We start from the raw sequence: 27,998 nt of genomic DNA, 5'->3' as shown, positions 1-27,998 counted from the left end.
CGGGGCCCTGCCAGTGTGCAGTAACAGTCTGCGGGCAGATGAAGCAGCAGCGGCAACGGCGGCACCATCAACAGCAGCAACAGCAACAGCAGCAGATGATGGTAAGAGCTCCACTGTCTGTGGGTGTTTCTCCGCCTTAGTTGACGTCCTGTCTGGTGTTATTTCACCACTCTGTTCTCCCCTTCACCTACCAATGGTTGTCATGTATCAATGTATGCTACTATTAAGAAAACACCAGGATAAACACCGGGCTAATGTGCTAGCCGTAGCCTGTTAGCGGCGGCTGTCAAGCGGCGGGGACACGGACCAGTCTCTCCGCCGATGTTGGTCCGGGTTCAGCTGCAGCTAGCTTGGTGGGTTAGCAGGATAGCTATCGTTGACTGCTCTTTGTGGAGACAACACAACACAGACAGACAACGGTAGCTGCTTTCCCGTGGCCGCCTAGGTGAGTTTGACGCTACCACTCAAATGAGATGAAACAAACCACGGAAAAGAATCCCCACGACTTGCATGTTTCGATCCATGGAGCCCACGGGGCTGTGGATCCAACATCCAGGATCGAGCTAGCTGTGGCTAGCAGGAGGCTCGCGGTGATGGTCTGTTTGGGGCATCACTTCAGCTGTGGCTGCTCTCGCCTCGCTTGCTCTTCCTTGGATTAAATCTTTCATATTATAATGTTTTATGGTATTGTGTATTAATACATCTTAAACCATTGTGACAACTGAAACAATCTACACATTTTCTTGTCTAGAGTTGTTTTTTTTTATCGTCAAGCCCACTGCTTTGTCTGTGTTGTTTTTCAGACCTCATTTGATTTTCTTTCATAATTCTCACTACCTACATACATTTTTCTTTTACCATCAATCTTCTCACACTGGCTTATTGTTTACCTCTCATCTGTTTTCCCACTTTAGCTGCTCATGTAATTAACCCTTTAACCACTTTGATATGTCATTCTTCCCCCCTCTTTTTCTTGTATGTTGCTTTTAAGACGGGTGGCATCCGTAATGTTGCATTTCTGCCTCCCTCTTATTCCTCTATACCTTCTCTTCATTCACTGGCCCCTTTATTTGGTGTACAGCACATCTAAAAATGTTGGGAGTGGCACCTGTTGTGATCTGCTGATGGTCTTTTGCAGTTATTGGTTGTAACAAATGGTTGAGTTACTCTTGCCTTTTTTATTATCATTTTAAAACATCTCAGTCATTCTCTTCATTTTTACCCACAGATCTGCCTTTCCAGACCATTGTCTGAGACAGTAGATCATCAGTATCCAAAATACTTAGACCAGCCCGTCTTGCACCAACAATAATGCCATATTAAAGTCTCTTAAATCACTGTTCTCCCCCATTGTGATGCTTGTGTTGCTGTCATGTGATTGGCAAAGTAGATATTTGCATTAACAAGCAGTTCAACAGGAATACCTAATTAAGTGGCTGGTTAGTGTATATTACGTTACATTACATGTCATTTAGCAGACGCTTTTATCCGAAGCGACTTACAATGGAATTGAGTACAATCAGCGAGGGGTGGAATCGAACTTGCGACCATTGCGACCATGATGTTTTTCGCACATAGGGTACTGGTCTTAACCACTGAGCCACTCCACCCCCTTTATATGTGTCTTAATTAAAACAGAACTAAAATTATAGGTCCTTTTTTAAGTAATTTAGAAAAAATTTAAATATCCTTCCACTGAACAGGATAATTGTCAAAGGAAGTGGTTGTTCAGGGAGATAAAAGTAAAGATAAGTAAAGTGGTTTTAGGCAAGCACATTCATATGTAAATGAAGACATGTAGGCAGTATGTGAGTGCATTTTCCCTCTATAAAATGACTCAACCTGAACACACGTTTTTTTTCCATTTTGTGTGTGATGAAGACAGTGTTAATTTTTTGTATTTCCAGCAGTCCTCCATGGGATCCACGAGGTGGGTTGAAAAGATGCGGTGACATTACTGGGATGAGCGGCTCTTAAGCTGGTTGGAAGCTGATGGAGAGGAGACTGTGTTCCTCCTCCTCTCTCACTCACACAGCTGGGATCTTGGACGAGGAGCCGTTGAAAATGAGATGCTGAACTGGACAGAAACTTGATTCTCATCAACTGGAAGCACTGGGATAAGTTGAATGGTTTGTGTGCGTTGTGAGATAACCAGCTTTGTTTTTTGATGGTTGTTTCTGATCAGCTGACATTAGTCTGGATTTTTACCATACAGGATTGTAAATATTTATCACAACACTCCAATCTGTTGCCTTGAAGCATCTGATGCACTGAAGCATCATCAGCGAAGCAAACGCATCAAAATGACTTGAATGAGTGCCTTTTGTTGTGTACACATCCCATCTGGGTGCATATGTCCCCAATTCAGCAACCTCATTTATGCTTCTGCAGAAGTTTTCACTGATCACCTTTAATCCAAACTGTTAACTAAAGAGACAGCTAAGTGAAGGTGCAAGTACTATGCACCTTTGTTGCTGTCTCGCATCCAACACCGAACCAGTAACCTTAGTGGAGGAGAGGCGCTCGTAAACAGTACCGACCTCCACCAAGAAAACCCCAAAATCACTCTAGTACTATTTTCATACACGGGGGTGTACAGAGCTGCAGGGATGTTTGCTTCTGTGGAGCATGGCCCGGTCCTCTGCAGCGACTCCAACATCCTTTGCCTGTCCTGGAAGGGCCGAGTGCCCAAGAGTGAGAAGGAAAAGCCAGTGTGCAGGAAGCGTTACTACGAGGAAGGCTGGCTTGCCACCGGGAATGGCCGAGGAGTCGTTGGGGTCACGTTCACATCCAGCCACTGTAGAAGGGACCGTCCCACTCCACAGAGAGTGAACTTCAACCTCAGAGGACACAACAGTGAGGTAAGAGAAGTGAAACGAAAATATGCATCAGCTCATCATCCCAGTCAATTATGTTATGTGTGTTTGTGTAGAGGAAAAGAACAGAACAAAGAACACCCTCCCTGTAGTAATGGCGGTTTTCTATTTTACAGTTCTAGAGCTACTCGGTTTGAATATCAGGCACGTAGTTTTCCATTACTCGTCATAGCACCACTGCACAAAACTGCCGTGGTGTCATTTTATATACAACACAAACAATGGAGGTGATGGTGTACTTGCTTCTTGGTCTGTGGACTGTATATTTTTGTGGCCACCAGTCTGTTGACGTTACATCAGCGTAGGTTGCTTAGAACCTCACAAGAGCAGGTACCAAAAAAGCACCGGGTACTGTCCCTAATGGAAAAGAAAAACAAAGCAGGTCGAGTAGTGCTGTACTGTATAATGGAAAAGTGCCAAAAGATGCTTCACTTAAGAAGAAGAATGTCAACCCCTGTGCAGGAAGATGGGTTTGGGTTAGGACAGGTACCTGTATTGATTTTACACTAACTGAGGAACAATTGGTGAAATAAGTTGTTCTTTGTTGTTTTTATGTCTTTCAAATTCTGTGATCATTGGCATTTGGTATGATGTCACTGAAAGTTGGTCTTAAATATTAAAAAACTGTTGAAGAGCTGAACTCGTACAACATGAGATACACACAGGTTTTAACCAGCAACATTATTTAGATTTACACTCTAGGTTAACAGGGTCATGTTAGTGTTCAAGTGTAAGAGTAGGTCACACTAAATACTTGACACTTTAACCTGTAGAAGCTGAAAATACATAATTCCTGTATTTTTCTGGATGTGTTCCAATTAAGTAATTGAGAAATAATTACACTGAATGGTCATTATATAGCATTGCTAAATCAACAAATCTAATGATATCCTGAGACCTTTGCACATTACAGTATGACTTGATAGCTTTCACTGCCTCGTGGTTGGAAACACTTTAAGCTTTCCTCTCGCTGGCTCCCAAAATCTCTCAGACGCTGATGCATCGAGGCTGTTTATTTTGTTTTTTGAAAGGTCAGTAGCATAATGTCTGGGTCTGTCACCCACCAAGTGAATGAATATTCCTCTCACTATATGGCAGTGCTTGCATGAGTGGACATTACACACAGGTTGCGTTATTTCTTTTAGTGAGCATAGCTCTTGGTCAGATGGAGAAAGGTGCTATGTCAGCGTTCCATAAGGCAGCTGAGGGGGTGAGTGGATGAATCCCCACAGAGAGTGACTGAAGCAGAAATGTCATTTAACTCTGCCCACTTGAATCTGGTCCAAGTACTGAAATTTCCCTTTTGTTCTAGTGTATACAGTGCAGAGGAGGTTACAACCTGCACAACGCTAATCTTTTTATGTGGCTGAAATTACCCATGTACCTTTGTGTATTACTAATTTTTGTCATATTTTAAGTTAAGTGATTCATGGTGTTTGCTGTAGATTGTTCGAATTGCATCGCTTGCAGCAGCTATTCCTCCATTGATTCAAACTGCTCATACATTTTCTTTTTGTAATGTCTTATATTTTTATGGTTTGGGTGGCTGCCATTCATCTGTGACACCACAATTAAAACCCCCCTTCACCAAATGTTTTTGACATAAATTATGTTACTGGACTGGTCACTTGCTATGTAAAATTCTACATTGTACCATTGGAAATACTATTATGCCATACAGCTTTAATGCAGCTGCGACTGGAAGACAACTCTCTCTTACTCTAGCACAAGTAGTTAAAACAATTATCTCCTCTCCACTTCCACTCTATATTTAATATAAAGCAAAAAAAAAAATGCCTTGAGAAATCACTTTTCCACCCAGTATGTAATTTGGGGTTTCGAACAGAGGTAGGATTGCCCAATGAATACTGTCAAGTTATGACAGATCTATGTGCTCACTCCCTCATATAATTTTCCACACTAGTTCTAATGTGGAGAGCAGAGAAAGCTGTTTGCTGTGTTCAGTCCCACACTAAAGAAAATTACCCTGAAGCATTTTGGTATTTAGTCGTCAGTCCTGTCGAGTTATTGCATTATATTTTTATAGCTTTTATATTTTATAAAAGCTGCACCTGCTGGCAGCACGAACAGCTTCTCTTTTGTCTTTCTTGTTTATTATTAGCTTTATCCGATTTAACAATGTCGAGTTGTCCTTTGTGTTGTCAGACACATTGTCAACTTACTTTCAAAGAGGCTTTTTTATTATTATATTTTTATGACTGTATTTGGCCTGCAGGAGTATGACCAGCCTCAGAAACTCAAGTACAGTATAGAATATCTCGACGTTGGCGTCGCACAAGAACCACTATACCACCAGTCATCTACAGGAACTCCACAAGAACCATGGCTGTTCTGGTCTGGAAGGAGACAACGGGTGTATCACATACAATATTTCTGCCATGAATTTGGTGTCTCTAAGGAATATGATAGAGGAACAGGCAACAAGTGTACAGTTTCTGCTGGTATTGTTGCTCTCATAGAATAGAAATAATCCAGTCTCAAACTCAATGTGTAACCGTGTACAGTAGCTGTTTGTTTAACAGCGTATAGCCCTGAAATTGAATTATTGTTTTCTTTCTGTGCCCCTGTTTACCTGCCAAGAGAATTTCAAATATTTATATGCAGTTGTTTATCACTGTTGGTTATATCCACCCTAAAGCACATGTTGAAATTATAGCTCCACCATCGCTAGAGAGATGCAGCATTGGCAAAGTATATCCTTGGATGCTCCTAACCTTAGTATAGAAAATTTTAATTAGGGCTGTCCTCTAAAAGATTCAAATCATTACCATTGCTTTATGGTCTATGGGAAAAAAGTAATGAGTCATTGAATATTCATACTGAGCTACCACATTTGATTCAACCGGCTAAATTCTTTGCAGGTCCATTACTTAAATCAGTGCTCTGTGGAGAGCCCCCATTTTTCAGTCTATTACTTGTACTTTTAGGTGGTCAAAGAATGTGTTCGTTGATGTGATCGAGCCATCTTAACAAAGCAATTTGTCAAAAATGAAAAAAGGTTTTTGCTGACTTTTGTAACAGACCTTTGACAGCAGCACGGATTTTAATCAAGTTGTAATGTTAACACAATTAAGTCTCCTTTGTCCTCGAAAGCTGCCCTCTCAGCAGCAACGGCAGACTCATGCCCTAGTATTCCTGTCCTTTGAATGTCGTTGCCTGTGTGCGTCCTGTCATGTAAATGAGTTCAGGTCATGTTGTGTGAATGAAGGCGACGCACAACACATGCAACGTGAATTCACCAAGATCAATACTCAAAGCAGCATCTGTGAGTTTGTCCATTTCTCCTTTTTATGCATAGAGTGTCCTATGATCATTTTTAATGTTAATGTTAGTGAATGTGTCTTTTGTATCTGGATCTTTACAGCACATTACAGCAATGTAGTAAAGATCTTAATCTGTAAGACATTTGTTAGGAAATGAGAGGAGGCCTTTATTCACTGCCCCTGCTGTGATGAGCTGTTTGATTTACAATTTAGTTTATCCCATGATGCAGAAAATGTTAGCACTTGTGGGGCTACATGGCACTCAGACAAATGTGTCTCATGTTGTGGTGAGACTCAGTTTGTCTTGTCGTGGCAGCTCTTGTGAGAGACAATTACAGGGCAACACCTTCAAAGAGAGTAATGTGTATGTGTGCTGCCTTTTGTTCCATCTCCCACTGTCCTCTCTTTTCATAGTGACTCTCACAATATGCTATGCTCTTATTTACATGAAGCTTTTACACTGTCAAGACAGTGTATAGCATTTCATCATATTCCAGATCAATGTAGTTGTATTCAGTGCAGTGACATGTGTGTGTATATATAGTGTTGTAGATAGAAGCCTGTTGGATTGTGGTTAAAGTGCCGTATGGGATAAAGCAAGTCTGAAATATATAAACCAAAACTGCCGCAAACGCATTAGTTTTTTCATCATTGATATATCTTAGTGCTGTTTATTGTTAAAATATAAAAAAAATGCTCATCAAATGTCCTCAGAACTTCAGATGCCATCTTTAAATAGCTTTATTATTTCAAGCAGAAAAAAAAAAAAGCATCCAAGGGAATAATGGAAAACCTGTGATGTCTGACATTTCTTTTTGAAAAATTGTTAGCCAGCATGAATTTATTATCAAAGATACAATCTAATCTATGAAACCTATAGATGACATGATAGGATATGTCCTCTAACGTTATAAAGTGTTTGGCTGTATTACAACTTTGTATAATTATTCAGAATAAAACCAGCTTTCTTGTGCAACTATCATTTTAGAATAAAAATAAATCATCCAGACAAGTAAAAAAGTGAAACATCCCAATACTTTTTTTGTGCCATTATTGTTACAGAGCTGCTGACCTTTTAGAAGTGCGCTTGTCATTTGCTTCACAGTTTGACAAATTGAAAATAGATGAGAGTTTTGTGTCTCTTGATGTGACTGTACTTCTAATGCTGCAGAATGGTCCCCTTGGGGATGTACATCAGAATAAATAAACGCCTCTTCTGACAGTCAAGTGTTGTTGTTTTCCCCAAGTACATCGTTTTGAGATGCTGAGCAGAGTGAGCAGCCAGTCACTAGGTGTCCATTCATTCTCCATAATAGCTGAATAGCAGAGACAGGCTTGACAATAACTGTCACTTCGTTGACAGTGAAATGTTGGCCGCATCACAGGTTCTGGGAAAATTGTCTGTCAGTATCTTGTCATTAGCTGTGCTATATCTAGAGCTAGATTCTTGTTGGAGTAATGCTTATATTTCTGTTGGAAAGATCCATTTTTCTCTGTTCTTATGTATTTGCAAGTCTTTTCAGTTCTTATAAAGTGAAGGAAAGCAATGTGTTGGTGTATGTTTTACTAACGTTGGGTATCGAAATCAGGACCTTCAATGGTACTGACTGAATTATGTCGGCAAGTACTGATTCACGTTTAATCATTTGGTGCCATATTTCAGTACCTGCAGGTTGAAGTAATGTTAACACATTGCATGCAATGCGTGCGTGCATTTCATGAAATGCTTCAATTATGACAATGAGCCAGAGTGCAGCTTAGGTCTGTGGAAGTATGAAACAATAGGTTTTGTTTTTGTACCACCAACAGCTAGTGCTAGACTTACACAAGTTTACAAGAGTTTGTAAAAGTGTCCCCGATTGATGTGTCAGTGCCGGTGTTGATTCAAATGTGAATGGTATCCTATGCTAATTTTGAGGTAAAAACATACTTCTTTTTTTCAAGTATCTGTTCATTTGGCATTTAACAATTTGTCTGCACAGTTTCTAGCAGCAGAAATGCATAACATCCTCCTGTGTGCAGTGTGATATCCTCATTATTGCTGACACATCATTGGCTCCTTTTGTGTTTGCTACAACACTGAAACTAGTAGTTGCTTGCAGTCAGAATGGACAATTAGACTTGCTAGAAAGTAGAACACTGGGCGACAGTCTCAAGAGAGACGTTGGTTGTTAAAAATATCTACCAAGACAAAGTCCTCATTACAATGTCATTGTGTTCATTAAATGTGTCGCTAAAAAACTCTTCATAATGATGGATGCAAAGGTTCTGAAGCAGTGTGCATGTGTACACGCCTCACTACCATTCCCATGAGCCTGATGGGTGGGTTCCCAATCACTAATTTTTCCTTAGAGTCCAGATTCAGCCCAATCCAGCTGAGACAGGTTACCCCAAGGCACCTGCTCTTGTTTACTACTTCACCATGTAGGTTGAACTTTTAGTGGTGGCCTACATGCTGATCCAAGTACTTATTTGTTCTCATCAGATGTTCCCGGGGCCTCGGTGATAGCACAGTGTTAACAAACATCTAATAAACATTTATTTAATAAATAAAAAAAAGAGAAATAGAAGAGACTGTTTTAATCATGTAGGTTTTACACTTGTAAACTTGTGACTATTTGTTTTAACTTGTGCTGCATGTTTTCATGTGTTAAAAAAATTATTTCATGGGAACGCCTCATAAATAACCAGCACTGACGTGGGGTCTGCACAGCTCTTACAAATGGGTAGAGGAGGAAGGAGATACTGAATGACTTTTAGATGCAACTCATTTGTTTGTTTAGACTTGGCTGAAAACATAAAAATAGATTGCAAGACATGCAGAATGCGGCGTCGCTGTACAGTCCTGCAGTACAAGCCGAGGAAAGTTTGAGTCTGGCAATCACTTTTAATGGGCTGTGCTGCAGTTTTTTCTGTGTCACTCACCTCTGCATCCATCACTATCTGTGTCCTGAAACTTATCTCTGTACCCTGGTCTTGTTATATTGTCTAATTAATTTCTTCCTCTACACTACAGCTATTCACCTCTTCTTGTCTTGCGTCTACTTCTTGTTCAGTGCCATCTTCTGATCTGACGTCTTGACATAAGAATCCCTGCTCAGGAGTGAAGAGTACATGACCTGTGCACTGCATCAAAATGGTCTCACCAAATGTGCTTAGAGGAAAAGGCTTTAGTGTGGTAATCCATCCTTGGAGAGGATGTGTTGCATAACACTTGAGCTCCGCTGCCTTTTCAGAACCAGGTGTACTTGTCTGATGGCAAGATATTTTCCAAGAGTGACAGTGTGGGCTGTTCAGTGGTTTCTTTTTGCTGTGAGCAGAATTTGTAGATCAGACAGACCTACATGCCCATTTGGTTCACTTTGTTTTAGAACTGTGCTTTTTGCAGGCAGAAGCATTTTTGTCCCCTGCATGTCAGTTTGACTCTTACTCAACCCTCTGTAATGACATTTTGGTAAATTATGACAAGTCGGAAACATTTCATTTTCATGGAATGCCTGTAAAAAACAGGTACCAAGTGCAACTTAAACTGTAGACAAGATTTTACTTTGGGTGCTACATGCATGTTTATGCATGTCATGTATTTACCATATGGCCTGTTGCATTAATGCAATACATTACAAAATATATTACAGTTTATCTTTAAAGCCAATATAGTATCATTAATATTTCTGAAGCGCTTTTGTTAGTGATAGTAAATCTCTGCATTAGAGGTTGAACAATATGGGCTTTTTTGTGGCCAATGCAGATTTTTAGAAATCAGGGCAGCTGATTTTTGTTGGTCCATATATTTAGCTGATTATCTTTTTTCCTCCATCTGATAACTGTATTTTCAGTTATGGTAATTCTCTATAAAACACAGTGATTTTCTTTCATAGAGGTTTGTTTCTCATTTTATTTCACACCACAACCGGAAGTCTCTGATGCCAATGTTGCCATGAGCTCATGAGTTCACCACGTTGACATTGTACCATCACAGTGTCCCCTCACATCTGCCGCCCACATCTGACTCCAGTGCCGCCCATAGCCTTTCTCCTGATTCAATTTGGAATTTCCAGTAAAGTTGCCCTGGTCGATTCAGCTCCCAGTGTCCCAGCAAGAGACCAGATCTGCAGTGACAACAGCTTGGCACCACAGGAGTAAGAACAATGCCAACTTCTCAGGCTGAAGTTTATCAATGGCTGGCAAGTGCTGGCCGAAAAGCAGAATCACAGGGATCAGGAAACATTTACTCTCTTCATTTGTGACAAGGTGTTGGTTGGGATGGAATGGACACAAGAAAAAATACTGATAATACTTGTGATTCAGCTCCACGATCGCCGGCTTTCGGCAGTGTTTTTGCTAAAGTGCATTATCTTGAAGGATACACCAGACTCCTGCTAAATATTGAGATTTTAGAAAATTCCTTGATAAATGTTGGAGATTCATGCATGTTTTCAGGATTTTTAAGTCTTTTATACTGATCCACAGTTTGGAATTGTTCAGTTAGATTCCTGTGTCAGACGTCGCACTAATGACTCTTGTCAGTGACGACACTCTCCGACCAATCAAACAACCGGCAGTCTGTCAACGTTACATTTTAGTGTCAGATCAGCTCAGGTACCTCGCCAGAGCAGGTACCAAAAAAGCACCAGGTACCCGGTAATATCCCTAATGGAAACCGAGTAGAGTGGAGTACAGTTCTAGCACTACTCTATAATGGAAAAGCACCATTAGTCCTGCATAGAAACAATGTGGCTATAGGTTTTCTCAGTTGCGCTGTAGTCATCTGACAACTCACTTTTTTTCTATTTCAAATCAATATGGGTACTTGGCACCTACTGTGTGCACAGTGCTTTCCTTTGACCTTGCAGCACATGTTAATTAACTAATTATGTACTACATGTGTTTGCACGTGTGCATGTGCCGTTTCTGCCCATGAGCTGTTAGGCCCCTTTGCTGTCCTGTGGTTTCTCACGCTTATTCTGTCTGTTTCCATGTGACGTCTGATCTCCTGGATTGCTGCGTCACAGTAAGATGCTCAGCTGTCTCCCTTGCGGGATGCCTGACTAGCTCACACTAATCTCCACACTGGGCTAAATTTACACACACACGCACACGTTTATTTGGATGCAGATGAGTGTTCTCACATGCAAAAGACGGCATGCGTGAACCCGCAGCCTTTAGTTGTTTCTGTTTTGACCCTTTTTTTTTTTTTTTAGAGGTTATAATTGTGCATACTGACGCTCCTCTTGTCCACACTGGCTGGAGCTGTTTTATGTTGTATAATATGATACATAAAATCCCGCATCAAAATTTCATTGTCAGTGTGACTTCACCTTCGCTCCCACTGAACTCTTCTGCATCAATGACTGCATCAGACTGAATGATAGATGGCAGGCTTTCTTCAATGTTGTAAATAATAACTTGCTCGGTCAGAATGACATAGAGACATTAAGAGACCTTAGTAGTTGACCTATGTCGTCTTCCCTGTGGGATTCTAGCCGAGATGTACCTATGGAGCCCCATTAGTATTTATACCATGGGGAATGGGAGTGAAAACTCTACATTTGGCTCAGAGTGTCTAATTCCTGAGGGACATGGACCAGGGTAGCGGTGACTGTGCCATGGTATAGTCATATAAACATGTTTTTGTGAGTTAGACCTCTTCATGGCAATGCACAAAACAGCAGAGAATATGTCTTTGGTTGCATGCGTCTTTGCGTAGATTTTAAAATAAGATGGTCCTTTATTAGTCCCACAGTGGGGAAATTTACATCGTCACAGCAGCAATACGTTAAAGATAATAAATAATAAACATGCATTTACAAGAAAGTACACTATAGAAAGATATTAACAATAAGACTATAAAAAAGAATGTACATAGAAAGACCTGTTTTAACTGGGTTTATATGTAAGACATAAACTCATGTATGGTGCATTCATATTTCACCTGAACATATTATAACACACCTGGGGAATAGGTACCTGAGATTTCTGCCACCATGGTGATAATCAAACAAACTTTGCAGAGTATTCACTGACCTTATCTGTTAAGGTGATCATTCAAAACAAATAATGTGTCATCAATGTTATTTCTCCCCACATGCTAAATCAGCCTGCTATTATATTTTATGAAATGCTGGTAGAATAGTTTTTTGTCCTCTTATACTTTCCAATAACTGAGATAATAGTTCACAATAATAAGCAAGATCCTTCTTTTTTTTTTCAAATCCAGTTTTGCAGCACTGTACTCTGTAAGATTTGTGTTTATTTATTAAATATAGCTGGACAGTTAACAAATGAGTTGTCATTTGGTGTCAGAAACTGTAGAGTATACATTTGAAGGAATGATTGTTTATGTGCGAGGAAAGCAAAATTATTGTATGAACAGTTAATGTCAACTGTGCCACTGGCCCTTGCTTGTTGCTTTGCTGTTGTTGTGGGGATGAAGAGTGGATGCTGTTTGGGTAAAAAGAGCAAGACTGGTTGGCTTATCCAACTCGCAGCCACTGATCTGTTGGATATGTTCTCGGAGAGCGTAAACCTCGCTAAAACCTGCCCTGTGTTGTGTGTTTGAGCGTGTACCGCCCACGTGCTCCACTCCCTGCTTAAGATTATTCCCCTGGGAATAGGCTGAGTCATGCTACAGAGGGCCAGAAAGAGACAAGGAGTGAGCTGGATGGTGTTTTGTAATGGTGGGGACACTGATAAAATAAAGGGACTATGAACAGTTTGATGATTTATATTGTTTTATGCCACTAATCACCACTGTCTTTCCTCCGTAACTCAGCCCTCAGGATAATGAACATCCATCTGTATATTTAAAAAATAAAATCAAGCATATGTTAGTCGCTAAATGTTGTACAGTTTACTCTTCGTAGCACATTGTAGTATGTTAGTTCATGATGCTCATGCATCTGTAAACGTCATGACTCCCTTCAGTTTGTTCTTCTGTCTATAATTTACATTTACATCAGTCTTCTATTTTTTTGTATTCTGCTCAATTCAATTCATTTTAAATCATATAAATGCCTCTCAGTAAAGTGGGAAATTTACACACCCATCTTATACAGCTACTCACCAGAAAACCAAGAGGAACACTTGGGATTGTGCTACAGAAAGACAGGAAATTGAATAATTGAATCTAAGTTTTTAATATTCAGGATATTAGCACCTCCTTTGTGACATTTTCAAAATGAGGTTTACGCACTTTCTATTTTCATCTTTTGATGAAACCATTTGATGCTAAATTTATCTCATTGAAATGTGGTATCTTGGATTTTATGCTCATGTAGAATTACAAGGTTAATTCCCTAATGTCTCATTAGTAGTTAAATATTTTATTCAATATTTTTTATCACCTTCTAATTTCCATTTCACTGCTGTATTATGTTCATAAAAAAAAAAAATTGCTGTGACACATAGATTGTAATGTTCAATGGCAAACTTAAAGTATACTCAGTTATCCTCACCTTTATATTTTGTCCTTTCCATTTAAATAATTTAGGGTTGATCAGCTCACACTATCAGTTGTATGGAAAGGCAAAAACTAAACTCTACTGCTCTACTCTACACAACAACATGTGGTTTAAAATGTACACATCTCTCCAACTGATAGGGACAGAAACATTAGCTGCTGCGAGGACACAAAGTATTTTTCAAATCATTCCTTTAAACCCATTTTCTGTGTCTGTAAGGTTGTGTTGGTGCGGTGGAATGAGCCCTTTCAGAAACTGGCCACCTGTGACACAGATGGAGGAATCTTTGTTTGGATCCAGTATGAGGGACGCTGGTCTGTGGAGCTGGTCAATGACCGAGGAGCGCAGGTAAGACGCATTTTTATCTAAAAATGTGACATGAACACAGTCATCAATAATTGAAATGATATGTTGTAATGTACTTTGTACAAACACAGTAATAAGCATTTAAAGGAAAGCTTATTCTTAAATTATTCATGAAAATGTAATGGGGGGAATATACAACTGTAATACACAGCAGCAGTAATACATATTTAAATAGAAGATGTCGTGATTACACAAATGTCCAGTGATAAAATGGAATATCCACATTAATCTGAAAGTTAAAATGTTTCTTTGTTCTTGCACATTGTCATCATACGGTCCCTCACTGACAAACAGTTTTTTTTGTTTTTAAAATAACTTCCAGGAAGTGTATGATTTGTAGGCTTCTTTGATCAATCATCACTGTCATCTTCTTAGCTGAATCTGACACATCCTGACAGCTCCATGTCTTTTGTGATCAGTTTCCTTGTTAAATGAAAGTCTAAACAATCGCTTCACTCCTTTATATATAGTGCAATATCACACACACATCTATGCAAACATGCGAAGCAGTCATAATTTCAATTGAAGCAGACTCATTCTGTTTTATTTGATTTAAGTTTCTGTTAATACTTGATGAAATTAAAGTAACAATACAAAGTAATGTAATGTATTATCAAACTAGTTGCCAATCTATTTTCTGTCACCCAACATATTGCATACCCAGTACCTACTGTTAATAAACCTCATAATTTATCATGAACATCAAATTAATTTTTAACTGCTGCCGTGTCTTGTCTTCTGTAGGTGAGTGACTTCACCTGGTCCCACGATGGCACCCAGGCTCTCATCTCCTACCGTGACGGCTTTGTCCTGGTGGGATCAGTCAGTGGGCAGAGACACTGGTCCTCAGAGATCAACCTGGAAAGCCAGATAACATGTGGGATCTGGACACCAGATGACCAACAGGTAACACTCTCACAGAAATCTGCTGAATATAATGTATTTTTCCCCCCTCACATCACTATACCAGCTTATTAATGCTAATAGATGTAGAGTTTGCATGTCTTGATTTTCCACTAATTGTAGAGAGACTTGTCATTCTGATGGTAGTGACAGGCCCTGGGGGAGATCAGCTGTGAGTTACAGTGGACATTATCTGTCATGAATGTGGTTTTGCTGGGCTTAGTTTTTGCTTTCATGCTGTCACCTTCATCCCATTTATATCTTTCTCTTTCAGTAGTTTTCCCTGTGAAATGCATTCCTCTTGGCTTCCTTTGTTGTCTGTCTGTCGTCACCTTCCCGTTTTCAAAGCATATCGTCTCCGCTTCCGTTTTTCGTCTTTGTGTCATCGTTTTCTTCTTCTCTGTAAATCCTATTTACTGATTCTGTCCCAGGTGCTGTTTGGTACGGCAGACGGACAGGTGATAGTGATGGACTGCCACGGACGCATGCTGGCTCACATACTGCTACATGAGTCGGATGGCATCGTCAGCATGTCCTGGAACTACCCCAGTTTTCTGGTCGAGGACAGCAGCGAGAGCGACACAGACTCTGACGACTACTCCCCACCACAAGGTTTGCTGCTCCCAGTTTGATTTTGACCCCAACATGCAGTTTTTCCTCATAAAAAGAAAATCCCCAAACTAAAATGCAGTGTCACAAATATAGCCCTGGTAATTGAGTGTTACACCAAACCTTCCTTGCATGCAATTTGTTTGAATTATGGCTTGTGTTGGCCACAGCAGACCACTTTACAGTCCACAACTTGGAACACAATATTTTTGTAAATGTTGCAGAATAAATAATTATTCTCCCATTTGTAGATTCTTCTCCAATCCTACCTGTTTTTAGATTTGTTTAGAACAGTTTTTAGTCATAACATTTTTTATATTTTACTTGTTTTATAAATACATGTGGGAATATTTGAATTTGCGCTGTATGTTGACTGTGATAATAAATTATTGTCAAGAGTGAGGTCGTATAACGTATTAGCTTTCCAAAAATACCTTCTGCTTTCTCCTTGTACACTTGTCCATGTTAAGAAATGTCTTTCCCGTTCAGTTGTTGCTTTTAAATATTCACATTTAACACATTAGAAAGTGTCCTCACCCCTTTCTCTCATGGACCAAGTGGTAAAGCTAAAAAGTGCTTGCCTAAGCTGGAACAAAGATTATGCTCGAGCCCACTAATTAATCCAGTCAATAGTAATTGATCGGGGCTGATAGAAATTATCTCTCAAGTGGCCAGCCCGACCATGACAAGACGCTGCCTCTTCCTCTGCCCGCCGAATTTCTCTCTCTCAGTCATGATCTATGATGACGCCCTATCATCAGTGCAAAGCACAGCATAACGCAATCAATTTACAGCGATTTTAGAAATGTGATTTGGTGCAACACCCACTGTAAATTGAATACAGTAAGGACACAGCAGTGCTTATTGAGCTGAGAGTCGAACAGAGGTGGATATTTTAATTGTGTTAGTATTTGGGTCATTGCATGACTGTGTGAAAGGACAGTCAAGGTTTCTTGAAGGTGTGTTATTTATAGCGGTTTACCTCAGAATGGTACTTGTGTGCAGCAGTGAAATGTGCTGAGCGTGTTGTAGTGCTGTTGTGTGTTCTTGTGAATAGGGCGCACTGAAAATGAATTACGGCTTCCACGCTACAGACCTGTCCTAGCCTCTCCCATAACGACCCTCAGCTACACCAACAATAAACACGCACAGTCTCGCAAATAAACACACACACAAGCAATAAACCGCTCGCACAATCTTCCTTGCATTCAGTCTGTTTTTATGACCCACTCTGGAAATGAATATTGATCACCCAATCCTCTCTAGGTTACCAGTATGATGCCTCATTTATGGCTGCTACTAACAATTCCTTTTATTTTCTGTATATTTGCCAATTATTTCTCCTACAAAATAGAAGGGAAACAGCATCATAGATTTCCAAAATCCTCAGTATTCCCAGTAGAAACTGTAGAACTGTTAATTGTGTGACATGTTGCGTAAGTGTGTACCAACATGCAGCTTACATCACTGTCACACGTCTGTCACCTCATTGTGTTAGTACCACACTGAGATGTTTTTGTTTGTCCTTTGCCTCTTTCTCAGTGCACAGCCAGAAGCCACTGTTGACAGTCAGCTTCACCTCTGGTGACATCAGCCTGATGAGCAACTACGATGACCTCTCTCCCACCCTCATCCACACCAATCTCAAAGGTGTGTGTCTTTTGTATCCTTTTTCCCCTCCTTTATTGTTCGCCTTGTCAACCTTTGTTTACCACATGTTTTCTTTTATCTAAACTGACTGCTTATGTTTATGTTTTTTTCCTTCCTTGTCCTCTGCTATAGATGTGGTGGTTCAGTGGTGCTCACAGGGAGACCTTCTTGCAGTGGCAGGGATGGAGAGGACTGTCCCCTCCCCTGACCCTTCGTGTCCTCCCCCCACCAGGAACGCCATTGTCAAGTTCTTTAATGTTCAGGGTGAACACATCTACACACTGGACACACCAGCACAGGTGATTATTTCCAACACATGAAACCTGTTTGAAACGCTCTCTTGAGTTACAGTAATCTGATTTCTTATTTGTGGTGTTATATTATCGAATGAATGTGTTATAAACTTAAGGTACAGAACATGAAGTAATAGTCAAGTGACTGAGAGAAGTGACTAATTTAATTGCACTTCCGTAAATGACATTCAACTTGTTGTACTGTGTCAAACCACGTATGAAGATCAAAATAGACTTTAATTTACACTGTGATTAAGGTCTGTCTACCAGTCCACTATAAGCCTCCACATATATTATCATCTCTGTGTAAATTTTATGGCAGAAGACAAATTTCTTCTGAATTCACCCGAAGAAATTCAACAGATATTTGATCAAAGCCATTAACTGTCAAAAAAAAACCATTCACCAGCTTTTTTATGTTCGACATTAATGAAAGGATGTTGTGCACTCTCTAATGCGTCTGCCTCATTATCCTGCAGCGCCCGATCACGACGCTGTGCTGGGGTCACCGGGACTCCCGTCTGTTCTTGGCATGTGGCCCAGCACTTTACATCGTGCGAGTGGAGCACCGTGTTGCCAGCCTGCAGCTCCTTTGCCAGCAGGGCATCGCTACAGCGGTGAAGGAGGAAAAAGACGTTGCCAAGCTCACCATGCCTTCCCGCCTCTGTTCTTATGTCACCGCTGCTTTTATCCCCACCATCAAGGTAACACACAGCAGTAGAGTTATTAAAACCATAAAAAAATCAATGTGAAGAGCTTCCAGGAAATGTAGCTCATGCATAGCAGTGCTGTTGTAGACATCAGCTTCTGAAACATGACATGAACATCCTCCATTAAAAAAAGTTACACAAGACAAATTGACAATTGAACAGGTTGTTAAACTGTAGGGCGTTCTTTGGTGTTTAAATCATCATAATAGCAGCTTTAAATATGTCAACACTACTGTATAACCTTTTCTCTTCCAGCCCCCAATCCCAGATCCCAACAACATGCGCGATTTTGTGAGCTATCCAACAGCTGGGAACGAGCGTCTGCACTGTACCATGAAACGTACGGAGGATAACCCTGAGGTGGGGGGCCCCTGCTACACTCTGTACCTGGAGTACCTAGGAGGTCTGGTGCCTATCCTCAAGGGCAGAAGAATTAGTAAACTGCGTCCTGAGTTTGTCATAATGGACCCCAAGTCTGATGGGAAAACAGGTAATGGATTTGTAATAGATTGGAAGTGGAAAGTGTCTACAAGACATCATCTGACTCACTTTAATTCCTTTGTTTACATCTTTGTGTGATCTGTAGTAAAAGTACTGATATTTAATCATGTTTACAGTTCTGTTTATTCCCTCAATGTTTTAAATGCTAAATGCATTCTTCTCAGACATGTCTGGCTGCTCCACTGCCTATCCAGTCATTTGAGGTTTTTTTTAGCAGGCATTCAGTGAGTTAGTATGTTTTAGTCACACAGGGCAGATTGGGCCCATGTTAATTAAAAGCTGCTTAATGGAGGCTCTGATGGCCCCTGGGTTCCTCATAAATCAAATGGCTCTCTCCCAACGCAGTGATAAATGAAGCCAGCCATGAAATGGTTCCAGTCCATTCACACTTTAATGTCCATCAAATAAATTAGCCTGGCCTGATCTAGAGCAGCAATGTTTCTCAAACTCTATATGAATCACTAAATACAGAAGAATTATAAATAACTGTCAGACTGTAAGACTAAATACTTCTCTTCTGCGCCATCATGTTTTGTTAAAATGATGAATTTTTCCTGCAACTGCTTCCTACAGTAAAAAAGGTCAAAAACCTGTTTTGTGAAGTATTTCAATATTTGTTTTCCAGTCAAACCCACTCCATTTAGTCCCTTTGGAGCAGTTGCATCATGTGTAGTTGTACATGAGAGGACAAATAACACCACCCATTTGTTCGAATGTAACTATTCTTTTCATCCATCATCCTATTTTCTCTCCTCAGACGAGATCTACGGCAACAGCCTGATATCTGCCATGATCGACAGCTGCAACTGCTCAGACTCCAGTGACATCGAGCTGAGTGATGACTGGGTTGGCAAGAAATCTCCAAAGATATCCAGGGGCAGCAAATCCCCCAAATTGCCCAGGTAAGCAGACATGTCACCGACGGACCTGTGTGTCCTGCAGCATGTCGTATAAAACTAATACTTTTCTTTTTCTAATGTGTTTTTAATCCAATAACGAACAGTCCACATGACACAGTATGTCTGCAAGTTTACTCACTATTAAACATGTAGAGTCAGGCAGATATTTTGTTTTGTTTATTAACCGTTCACATCAATAATGCATTTTAGTGAAATATTTTTTGTTTTTTTTGTTTTGCATGCCTAAACTTTTTTCCTTCATTTGCTACCTTTTCTGTAGAGACTTAGTTTGTCCCTTTACCAACAGGATCAACATTGATCCCAGAAAATCGCCCAAACTATCCCGTGCTACACAGGAGATCTCCAGGTCACCGCGGTTACCCATACGTAAACCCTCAATTGGTTCACCCAGTCTAACACGGAGGGAATTCCCTCTAGATGACATCACTCAGGTAAAAAAAAAAACAGATCTTGAGCCAAATGTATTGCTTTAAACCAAGTTTGTGTTTAAGGTCAATACCATTTTTGGCACGTCACTGCCACCCCAGATTAGTCCAGTGTTTTCCATGTGGGTTAGTAATGTTGTCATCAAACATGACAATTTACGTTGCTGATTTTGTATATTTTCTTTGATAATAATATTATTCTCATTTTGTACTTGCAGCAAAATTACCTCGCTCAGGTCACATCCAATATTTGGGGAACGAAGTTCAAGATCGTAGGGCTGGCTGCATTTTTGCCAACCAATCTGGGTGCAGGTAACCCATCTTTTTCTTTGACATATATAAGTGAATTATTAAGTAATTAATCTTTCCTTTTATTTTTTTATTTGCTAATTTTACCCTGTCCTTCTCCCTTCAGTCATTTATAAGACCAGCCTTCTCCATCTGCAGCCTAGACAAATGACCATATACCTACCAGAGGTGCGCAAGATCTCCATGGACTACATAAATCTACCTGTCTTCAACCCCAATGTTTTCAGTGAGGATGAGGATGACCTGCCTGTCACGGGCCCTGCTGGTGGTGCTGATGACAACCCTCCCTGCACTGTTAACATCCCAATTGCTCCCATTCACAGTCCTGCTCAAGCCATGTCCCCCGCTCAAAGCATTGGTCTTGTCCAGTCATTGTTAGCCAATCAAAACGTTCATCTCGATGTCCTAACAAATCCCTCTGCAACCCCTGCTGGTGCAGCTGCTGGGTCGGACCAAAGTCAGGACACCATCCTGACAGCCCAGTACTCGGTTCCCACAAGATACTCTAGTCCTGGTCAGGTCATCTTTGGGGGCTTGGAAATGAGTCGCCTAATGGTGGGACCTCCACCCTCTCATCATCTGTCACAACAACAGCCAACTCATCATCAACAGCATCAACAGCAGCAGCAGCAGCAACAGCAACAACAACTTCAGCATCATCAACAGCAGCTTCAGCAGCAGCAGCAACTTCAGCAGCAGCAGCAGCTTCAGCAGCAGCAGCAACTTCAGCAGCAGCAACAACTGCAACAGCAGCAGCAACAGCAACAACTTCAGCATCATCAACAGCAGCTTCAGCAGCAGCAGCAGCAGCCTACAACAACAACAGCTTCAGCAGCAACAGCAACTACAACAGCAGCAACTACAACAACAGCAGCAACATCAACTACAACAGCAGCAGCAGCAGATTCTCCAGCACCAACACTTACAACAGCACATTCAGCAGCTTCAACATATGCAGCAACATCAACATCAACAGCAGCTTCAGCAGCACATACAGCAACAGCAGCAACAACAGCAACAACAACAAATTCAACAGCAACTGCAACAACAACTACAAATGCACCATCACCAACAATCACAGCAGCAGCAACATCAGATGCAGCAGCAGCAGATTCAACATCAACTTCAGCAGCAGCTTCATATTCAAATCCCTGTTCCCTCTATGTCACCAGGACAGCCTTCTGGTGCAACTGTACACCAGCTCCAGCCGGGGGCACTGCAGATCCAGATCCCTCCTCCACCTGCTGATTTAGTGGTTGAGAGAACAGTGGGCGGTGAACATGAGCACCTACTTAAAGTCAAAACCATTCGGCCAACTCCACAGTTGGCCGAGGGTGATACGGTGGTGTTCAGTGCACCTTTGGAACTCAGCAAGATGAACCCTCCACCCCCTTATCCTGGGACGGTAGCTGCTGCTGTGGCTGCTGCAGCAGCAGCAGCAGCAGCTGCTGCTGCCTCAGCATCTGCTTCCTCTGCAGCTGCCAATGCTACATCTGGAACAGGAGGAGGCTCCAATGGGACTCCTCCTCCTGGTGACCTTTGTCTGAAGAAGGGAGAGTTTCCACTGTATCCTTCAGGTCAACAACAAGCACAGTACCCCACACCACTAGGCTATGAAAGGATAACGACATTTGACAGCAGTGGGAATGTGGAGGAAGTTTGTCGTCCTCGAACACGCCTTGTCTGCAATCAGAATGTGTACTCACTCCAGGGACCTGGCAGCTCTGCCACTCTCAGGGTCACCTCTTCATCCTCCTCTTCATCTGATAAGAAGATCCAGCTGCCCTACACCTCTGCCACTCTCAACAGACTTAATGCACCACGCTACTCCATACCCAGTGGAGATCCTCCTCCATACCCTGACACAGCCAACCAGAACAGTGCTGTTGGCAGGAGCCCTGGACAGAGGCTTGACAGCAGTCTGATCCATGCCACTCTCAGGCGGAACAGCCGAGAGGCTGCGCTCAAGGTTTCCCAGATGCTGGAACCACCTAGACCACTGCCTCCTAAGGCCAAAAATAGTGCACTGGCAGCCTCTTTCCAGCAGAGAGTTCCAACCGCCTTATACACATGCAGTCAGTGTAGCAGTGGATCCAGTGTTGGCGGTACTGCTCCAGGGAGTGCTAATGGAATTGCTGGAGGAACTATCATCCGACAAGATTTCCCTCCTAGGAGTGGGGCACCACACAGCACAGTTATAGTTCACTCCAACAGCACTACTCCTCTGGCCTCCCAGTCCTCTTACAACCTGCTGAGCTCTTTCGAAGGATCTGGGACTGCAGTAGGAGGAGGCAGTAACAGAGATAGGACAGATTACATAAATTCTGCCTTTACTGAAGATGAAACACTGAATCAGACACTGAGGCATTTGGCATTAGGAGGAAATGATGCATCAGGGTTGGTTGTAAAACGCCCACCTCCCTATCAGTGGGACCCAGCTGCCACAGAGGAAGTGTGGATTCCTCAGGAACGGACAGCAACGCTGAATCCCTCTGGCCCTGTTGGACCCCATAAACCACCCCCACTTATCCTTAGCCCTACCCAGCACTTGGATGTGGCCAGACTGCCTTTTGTCCTTTCTCCAAAGTCCCCCACCAGCCCCAGTGCTGCATCATTTCAAGCTGCAGCAGCAGCTGCAGGCTACCAAATCTCTCTCCAGTACCCTCCAGTCACTGCCTATTCAGGAGCTCAGCTCCAGCCCATCCCAGGTTCACCACGTCCCTGCTCCTCCCCAAAGGAGGTGGTGGCACCTGTGTCCTTCTCACAGCAGGATGCAACCCTTGTCTTACCACCAGGTTATCCTGCTAATCTTGCAAACCTGGCCTGCTGCCCCCTCCCGCCTATGTATCCTGGAGGAAGTGCTTGTTCCGGGCTTCCCATTCCTCCGATTGCTCTTCAAACTCCTTGGGGTACCTATAGCTCTTGCCCCCCTATGCCCAGTCCTGCAGTGCCACTTCCACCAAAAGTTTCCCACATGACCGTAGACAAAAATGCTCTCTCTCCTCCTCCCCCTCCCCACCACCTCCTCCTCCACCCACCCCCTCCACCACCACCACAACCACCAGCAGAGCTGCAGAGCCATGGAGGATTACAAGAGGCCATGGCAGAGGCTGGGGAAGCTTTTCAGGAAGTGCTCTCCTTGACTGAAAGTCCTGTGCCACAGCGGTCTGAGAAGTACAGCAAGAAGAACCGTAAACGGGGGGATGGTCGAGCTGACGAGGCAAACGTACCACCGCTGGCTGAGGGGGGCAAGCCAAAGAAGGAGGGCAGAGCACTGGGTGATTTTAACTCACTCATCTCCAGTCCACGGCTGGGAGGAAGGGACAAGAAGAAGCTGAAGGGACAGAAAGAGCAGCAGCTGAAAACTAAGAAGTTGAGTAAGGCCACTGCCAACAGTGAGTTCCAAGACAGTTCAGAAAGTGAGCCAGAGCTGTTCATCAGCGGGGATGAGCTGCTCAATCAGTGCCAGAGCAGTAAGAAGGGTTGGAAGAGTAAGAGGAACCTAAGAGCTGCCTGTGAACTGGATGAGATCAAATGTCGAAAAGCCAATGAGAAGGAGGATAAAGGGCTGGGCAGCCAGGGGTTTGTGTATGTCATGGCCAACAAGCAGCCACTGTGGAATGAAGCCACGCAGGTCTACCAGCTGGACTTTGGTGGACGTGTCACACAGGAGTCTGCCAAGAACTTTCAGATTGAACTGGAAGGTCGACAGGTAAGAGACTCCTGGTTCAGTGAATTGCATGTACAATTATTGAAACCATTATTACTGGGTTGGGCACTAAAACTGCTGTTAGATCCAGATCTACCCAGCCACATTGCAACAAATATTGGTGCTTTAGGTCAGAACCTAAGCCATTTCTGTGAGTCTCAGTTTCATCCACATCCCCCAGTTTGCTTTGTAGCTCCACCCAAGATAATGCAGGTCACAACCGGCTCTGCGAGCTCAGTGCCATGAACTGTGTCCTGCTCTGTCCATAAGCTCATAGGTTTTCACTACCACCTAGTGGTGGTGGAGACAAGCTGCATGTTGGACAGCCAGAGACCTGTTTCAAGGCAGATTTTTTGAGTGTGTGTTATAATCTGGAAAACTAATTTTATTGCGTTCAGGTTGACGTATTGAATTCAGGTTGGCGTCTGTTGCTTTGCGTCCTTTGCACTGCCCAATGCGTATAAAGCATCTTCACATTAACTTTGTACGCAATTTCTTCACAAGACGGATTTTAATTGTTTTTAGTGTGAATACAGTTTTTTATAGTATCTTTTTTAAAAGTACCAATATTGGAAAAACCCAAACAATACATAACTCAAGTAATTTTAAGCATTCCTGTATGACTGCTTTGTACTTAAATTTGTACAAATATGTCATTGCTCATATTAACATTTTATGCAGTTTACCATATTAACATTTTATGCAGTTTACCATTTAAATGATAAATATTATGCATTCAATTGCATACACATTAATTCCAGTGCTTACTCCTAATGATTATCACAGTTTTTATAAACAATATCAAGGACATTTTACTCAGTGATCATATGGATACATACAAGTGAGGTGAAGTGAAATGAGCCCGCGGGCACCTCGTTGGCTGCTCGCGGGCTACCAGGTGCCCGCGGGCACCACGTTGGTGACCACTGCTCTATATAGTCTGATCTGATGTTATTGTGTTTTTACACAGGTGATGCAGTTTGGCAGGATCGATGGCAACGCTTACATCCTGGACTTCCAATATCCCTTCTCTGCTGTTCAGGCCTTTGCTGTGGCTTTAGCCAATGTCACCCAACGCCTCAAATGAGATGTCCCACCCCTACATACCCTTTTTGAATGCAATCTTTTGAAGGGGCACAGTTGTTTTTTCATTTGAGATTAATCTCTGATCTTTGATTCTGGAGAGGGGCGAGAAATCTGCCCTGGTCAAAGAGAGAGATACAATCATGCTGCACTACACAATGCTGCCACTAGAATTGGTGCAATAAGCAGTGGCTGCATTTGCCAAGGATGCCCTCGGATTTTCTATGTTTGGAAATCACAGGCACCTTGCAATGCATGTAGAGCCAAAGAGTCGAGCTTTGGTTATCATGCAAATAAAAGCTGCTTTAGCTAGAAGAAGCTTAGAGACAAGAGAACAGATCAGGCGATTGAGAGAGGGAAATTGTTACGTGCAGTTTTTAAAAGGGGCAGCAGTAATACTTGAAAACCACTCTGGAGATCAAAGATGTTTTTTTTGTGTTTTTTTCCCCCAGAGCACACAGGTACTACTGGGCACTGAAATCCATTGCTGTACAAACCTTCAGTGAAACAGTTACCACTTTTATTATATTGCTTTTGCTTTGAGGATGTTCATATTGACTAAACATGGTGGAGGGCAGGAGGGACTTCCTGTTTTTGCTCTCGGCCATTCCTTTTGCTCAGTCTATCTTGGCTGGTATTGAGGCTTAGATATATGCATCATGTAGGAGCACTGCTAAGAGTTCACACTTCTCACTGTTGTGAAGAGTGTGTCACTGTCGAGGAGTAAATATGTCCGTGGAGAACTGCAGTTTTTTTGTTGTTTTTTGTTTCCTGGGACTTTGAAGGACGAAGAAATGTTTCTCTGTTACATGGATTAATTTATATGTATATTTTGTTGTTTATCTATTCAGATATGATTTTGAACATTCTTTGTTTGTGATACACAATCCTCATACCCTGTCAACATGGACTTCAACTTACTGGCTTTATTTGGGAGACTGAATATGAATATTGCTCTGGAGTTTTGAGGTAGGAGCGTTGTACAGAATAGCTTTGACTGACATATGCTGTGCTTAGTAAAAAAAAATATCTGTGTATGGTGACATGGTCGCAAAATGAGTCGCCAGATTGGATAACTCAACGAACTCAATGAAGTAGTGTGTCACCGGGTGTCACTTCTGTGAAGTGAGTATGGAGTTGGGAGGGACTGTCCCTGCTCTAAAAGACCACACTGAACATGTAAACATTAAGCAAGGTACAGGAAATATTTTTGTATATTTCACCTATGCCATTTCATACTCTTTACAGAAGTTATGTAAATACATATCAGCCATGTATAAATGTTGTAGAGGCTGTGGTGGCTCTGACAGATGTCTGTTTACAGCCGTCTCTGCTGTGTTCTAAATGTAGGTTCAGGTGTGTCGGGGAGGGGCGAAGCTGTTAGTACTGTTTTTAACTCAACAGCTACAACCACAGACGACGTTAAGCTGAAACCATTGTCGCTGAATCTTTGAAGTCAAAATTCCAATGAAGGATGAAGCTATTGAAATCTGTTCATATAGAAAGCTGACACTGAAATCTGAAAAGCTGGTTAATTGTTATGTTTTCTTTCTATATCGCGGTCATGCTCATTTTTGTTTCTATTAGCCAGTTGACAGGTGTGTGTGGGCCAATTTGCATATAACTGCTATGGGCTTTATTTGTTCAAGATGGAAGTGAAAGTCAGAAAATGGAGCGGTAATATTTAGGCTTAATAACTTTAGGTCTATGTGATAAGACCGACCTCAAATATTTGTGCCAAAATATTATTTTTTTAAAATTCAGAGTTGGATAAAATGGGGGCACTTTGACTCAGTGTGTCCTATAAAAGAAACTTAATTTGGACCAGCTCTGCTTTGCTCTCTGAATTTATGAGATATTAGATATTTTAGTGTGATCTGTCCATATCAAAACAAGATGCATGTTTGTAAGAAGAGGGTTGTAAAAATAGATAAGAATTTCTACTGATCCTTAAAAAACAACAACATGAGCATGGCATAAAGGCAAATCCACCCTTTTGTGTTAGTTGTGCAATATTTTCTTTGAGGGGGGGAAAAAAATCTTTGTCATCTTTTTTGACCTTAATTTGATAGCTTTTTTTTCTCTTCTCAGCATCTCAGTTGCTGATCTCTCTTTATATTTTATTTATGAGATTATTTCCTAACGGAGATATAGTATCTATTCATACTGTATATTGTGGAGTTTTCTTTGTGTTGCTAAGTTTGTTTCAAATGAAGCCCAGTTTGTGAGATTGGATTGTGGGTCGGGGGTGGGGGGTGTCAGGGAGTCGGGATGATTTTTCTGTGTTTTGTGACGTTTGCATTTGGATGAAAAAAAAAAAGATGTGAATGAGTAAGTGCTCAGTTTAGTGTAGCTGGTAGACTAGTCGTGTAGAGTGTAACTGTCAAGTCAAGGTGTGTCTGTATTCAACTGTGCAGTCTACGATCCCTTCAGTGTTGAACCTCTCTTCAAATGTGTGTATGTTGTCATGGCTTCTTATACATACACACATCGTTCACATAGGTTCCCAAGTGTAAGCCACTGAGTTCATGTTCAGAATGGACTCGGATTAAGGATTCACTTTCACACAAGTGATTTTATGACATGACCTGTTGTAGATATTGTAGGATTTTGCTCCTCTTTAGAAAAGATACGTGCTTTGTACTTGTAGATGTAAATGACAAAAACACTTAAAAAAACAAACAAAAACCTGAGTCTGGTTTGGTGACTGAATGTTTATAGTGAATGGATAGTAAGGCATGCCATGTAAATTATTTTATAATTGTATATGTCAAGCATCTTTTGAATAAAACTTCATTGTTTCAGAAAAAACACTTTGTCTCCTAATGAAATCACATTTCCGTGAGCTGGAAATAACAGGATCAAATCTGACCTAATTATTGATACCAAATACTAATGAT

General features: G+C 41.6%; 1 protein-coding gene across 1 annotated transcript; it reads left to right on the top strand.

Annotated features, from left to right (window-relative positions):
• The first annotated feature begins 33 nt into the window (after positions 1 to 33).
• On the top strand, positions 34 to 27,911 carry tulp4a (TUB like protein 4a). Its single transcript, XM_044048932.1, is given in 15 exon segments — positions 34 to 101; positions 1,908 to 2,861; positions 13,840 to 13,968; positions 14,731 to 14,892; positions 15,321 to 15,501; positions 17,041 to 17,148; positions 17,281 to 17,447; positions 17,921 to 18,145; positions 18,407 to 18,641; positions 19,410 to 19,554; positions 19,859 to 20,003; positions 20,216 to 20,309; positions 20,413 to 21,119; positions 21,121 to 24,018; positions 24,986 to 27,911. Coding segments are annotated over 14 exon segments (5,565 nt in total). The 5' UTR covers positions 34 to 101; positions 1,908 to 2,609; the 3' UTR covers positions 25,103 to 27,911.
• The last annotated feature ends 87 nt before the right edge of the window (positions 27,912 to 27,998 follow it).

Source organism: Solea senegalensis, linkage group LG17 (genome assembly GCF_019176455.1).
Source record: "Solea senegalensis isolate Sse05_10M linkage group LG17, IFAPA_SoseM_1, whole genome shotgun sequence".
NCBI lineage: Eukaryota > Metazoa > Chordata > Actinopteri > Pleuronectiformes > Soleidae > Solea > Solea senegalensis.
This window is presented reverse-complemented; position numbering and strand designations above follow the sequence as displayed.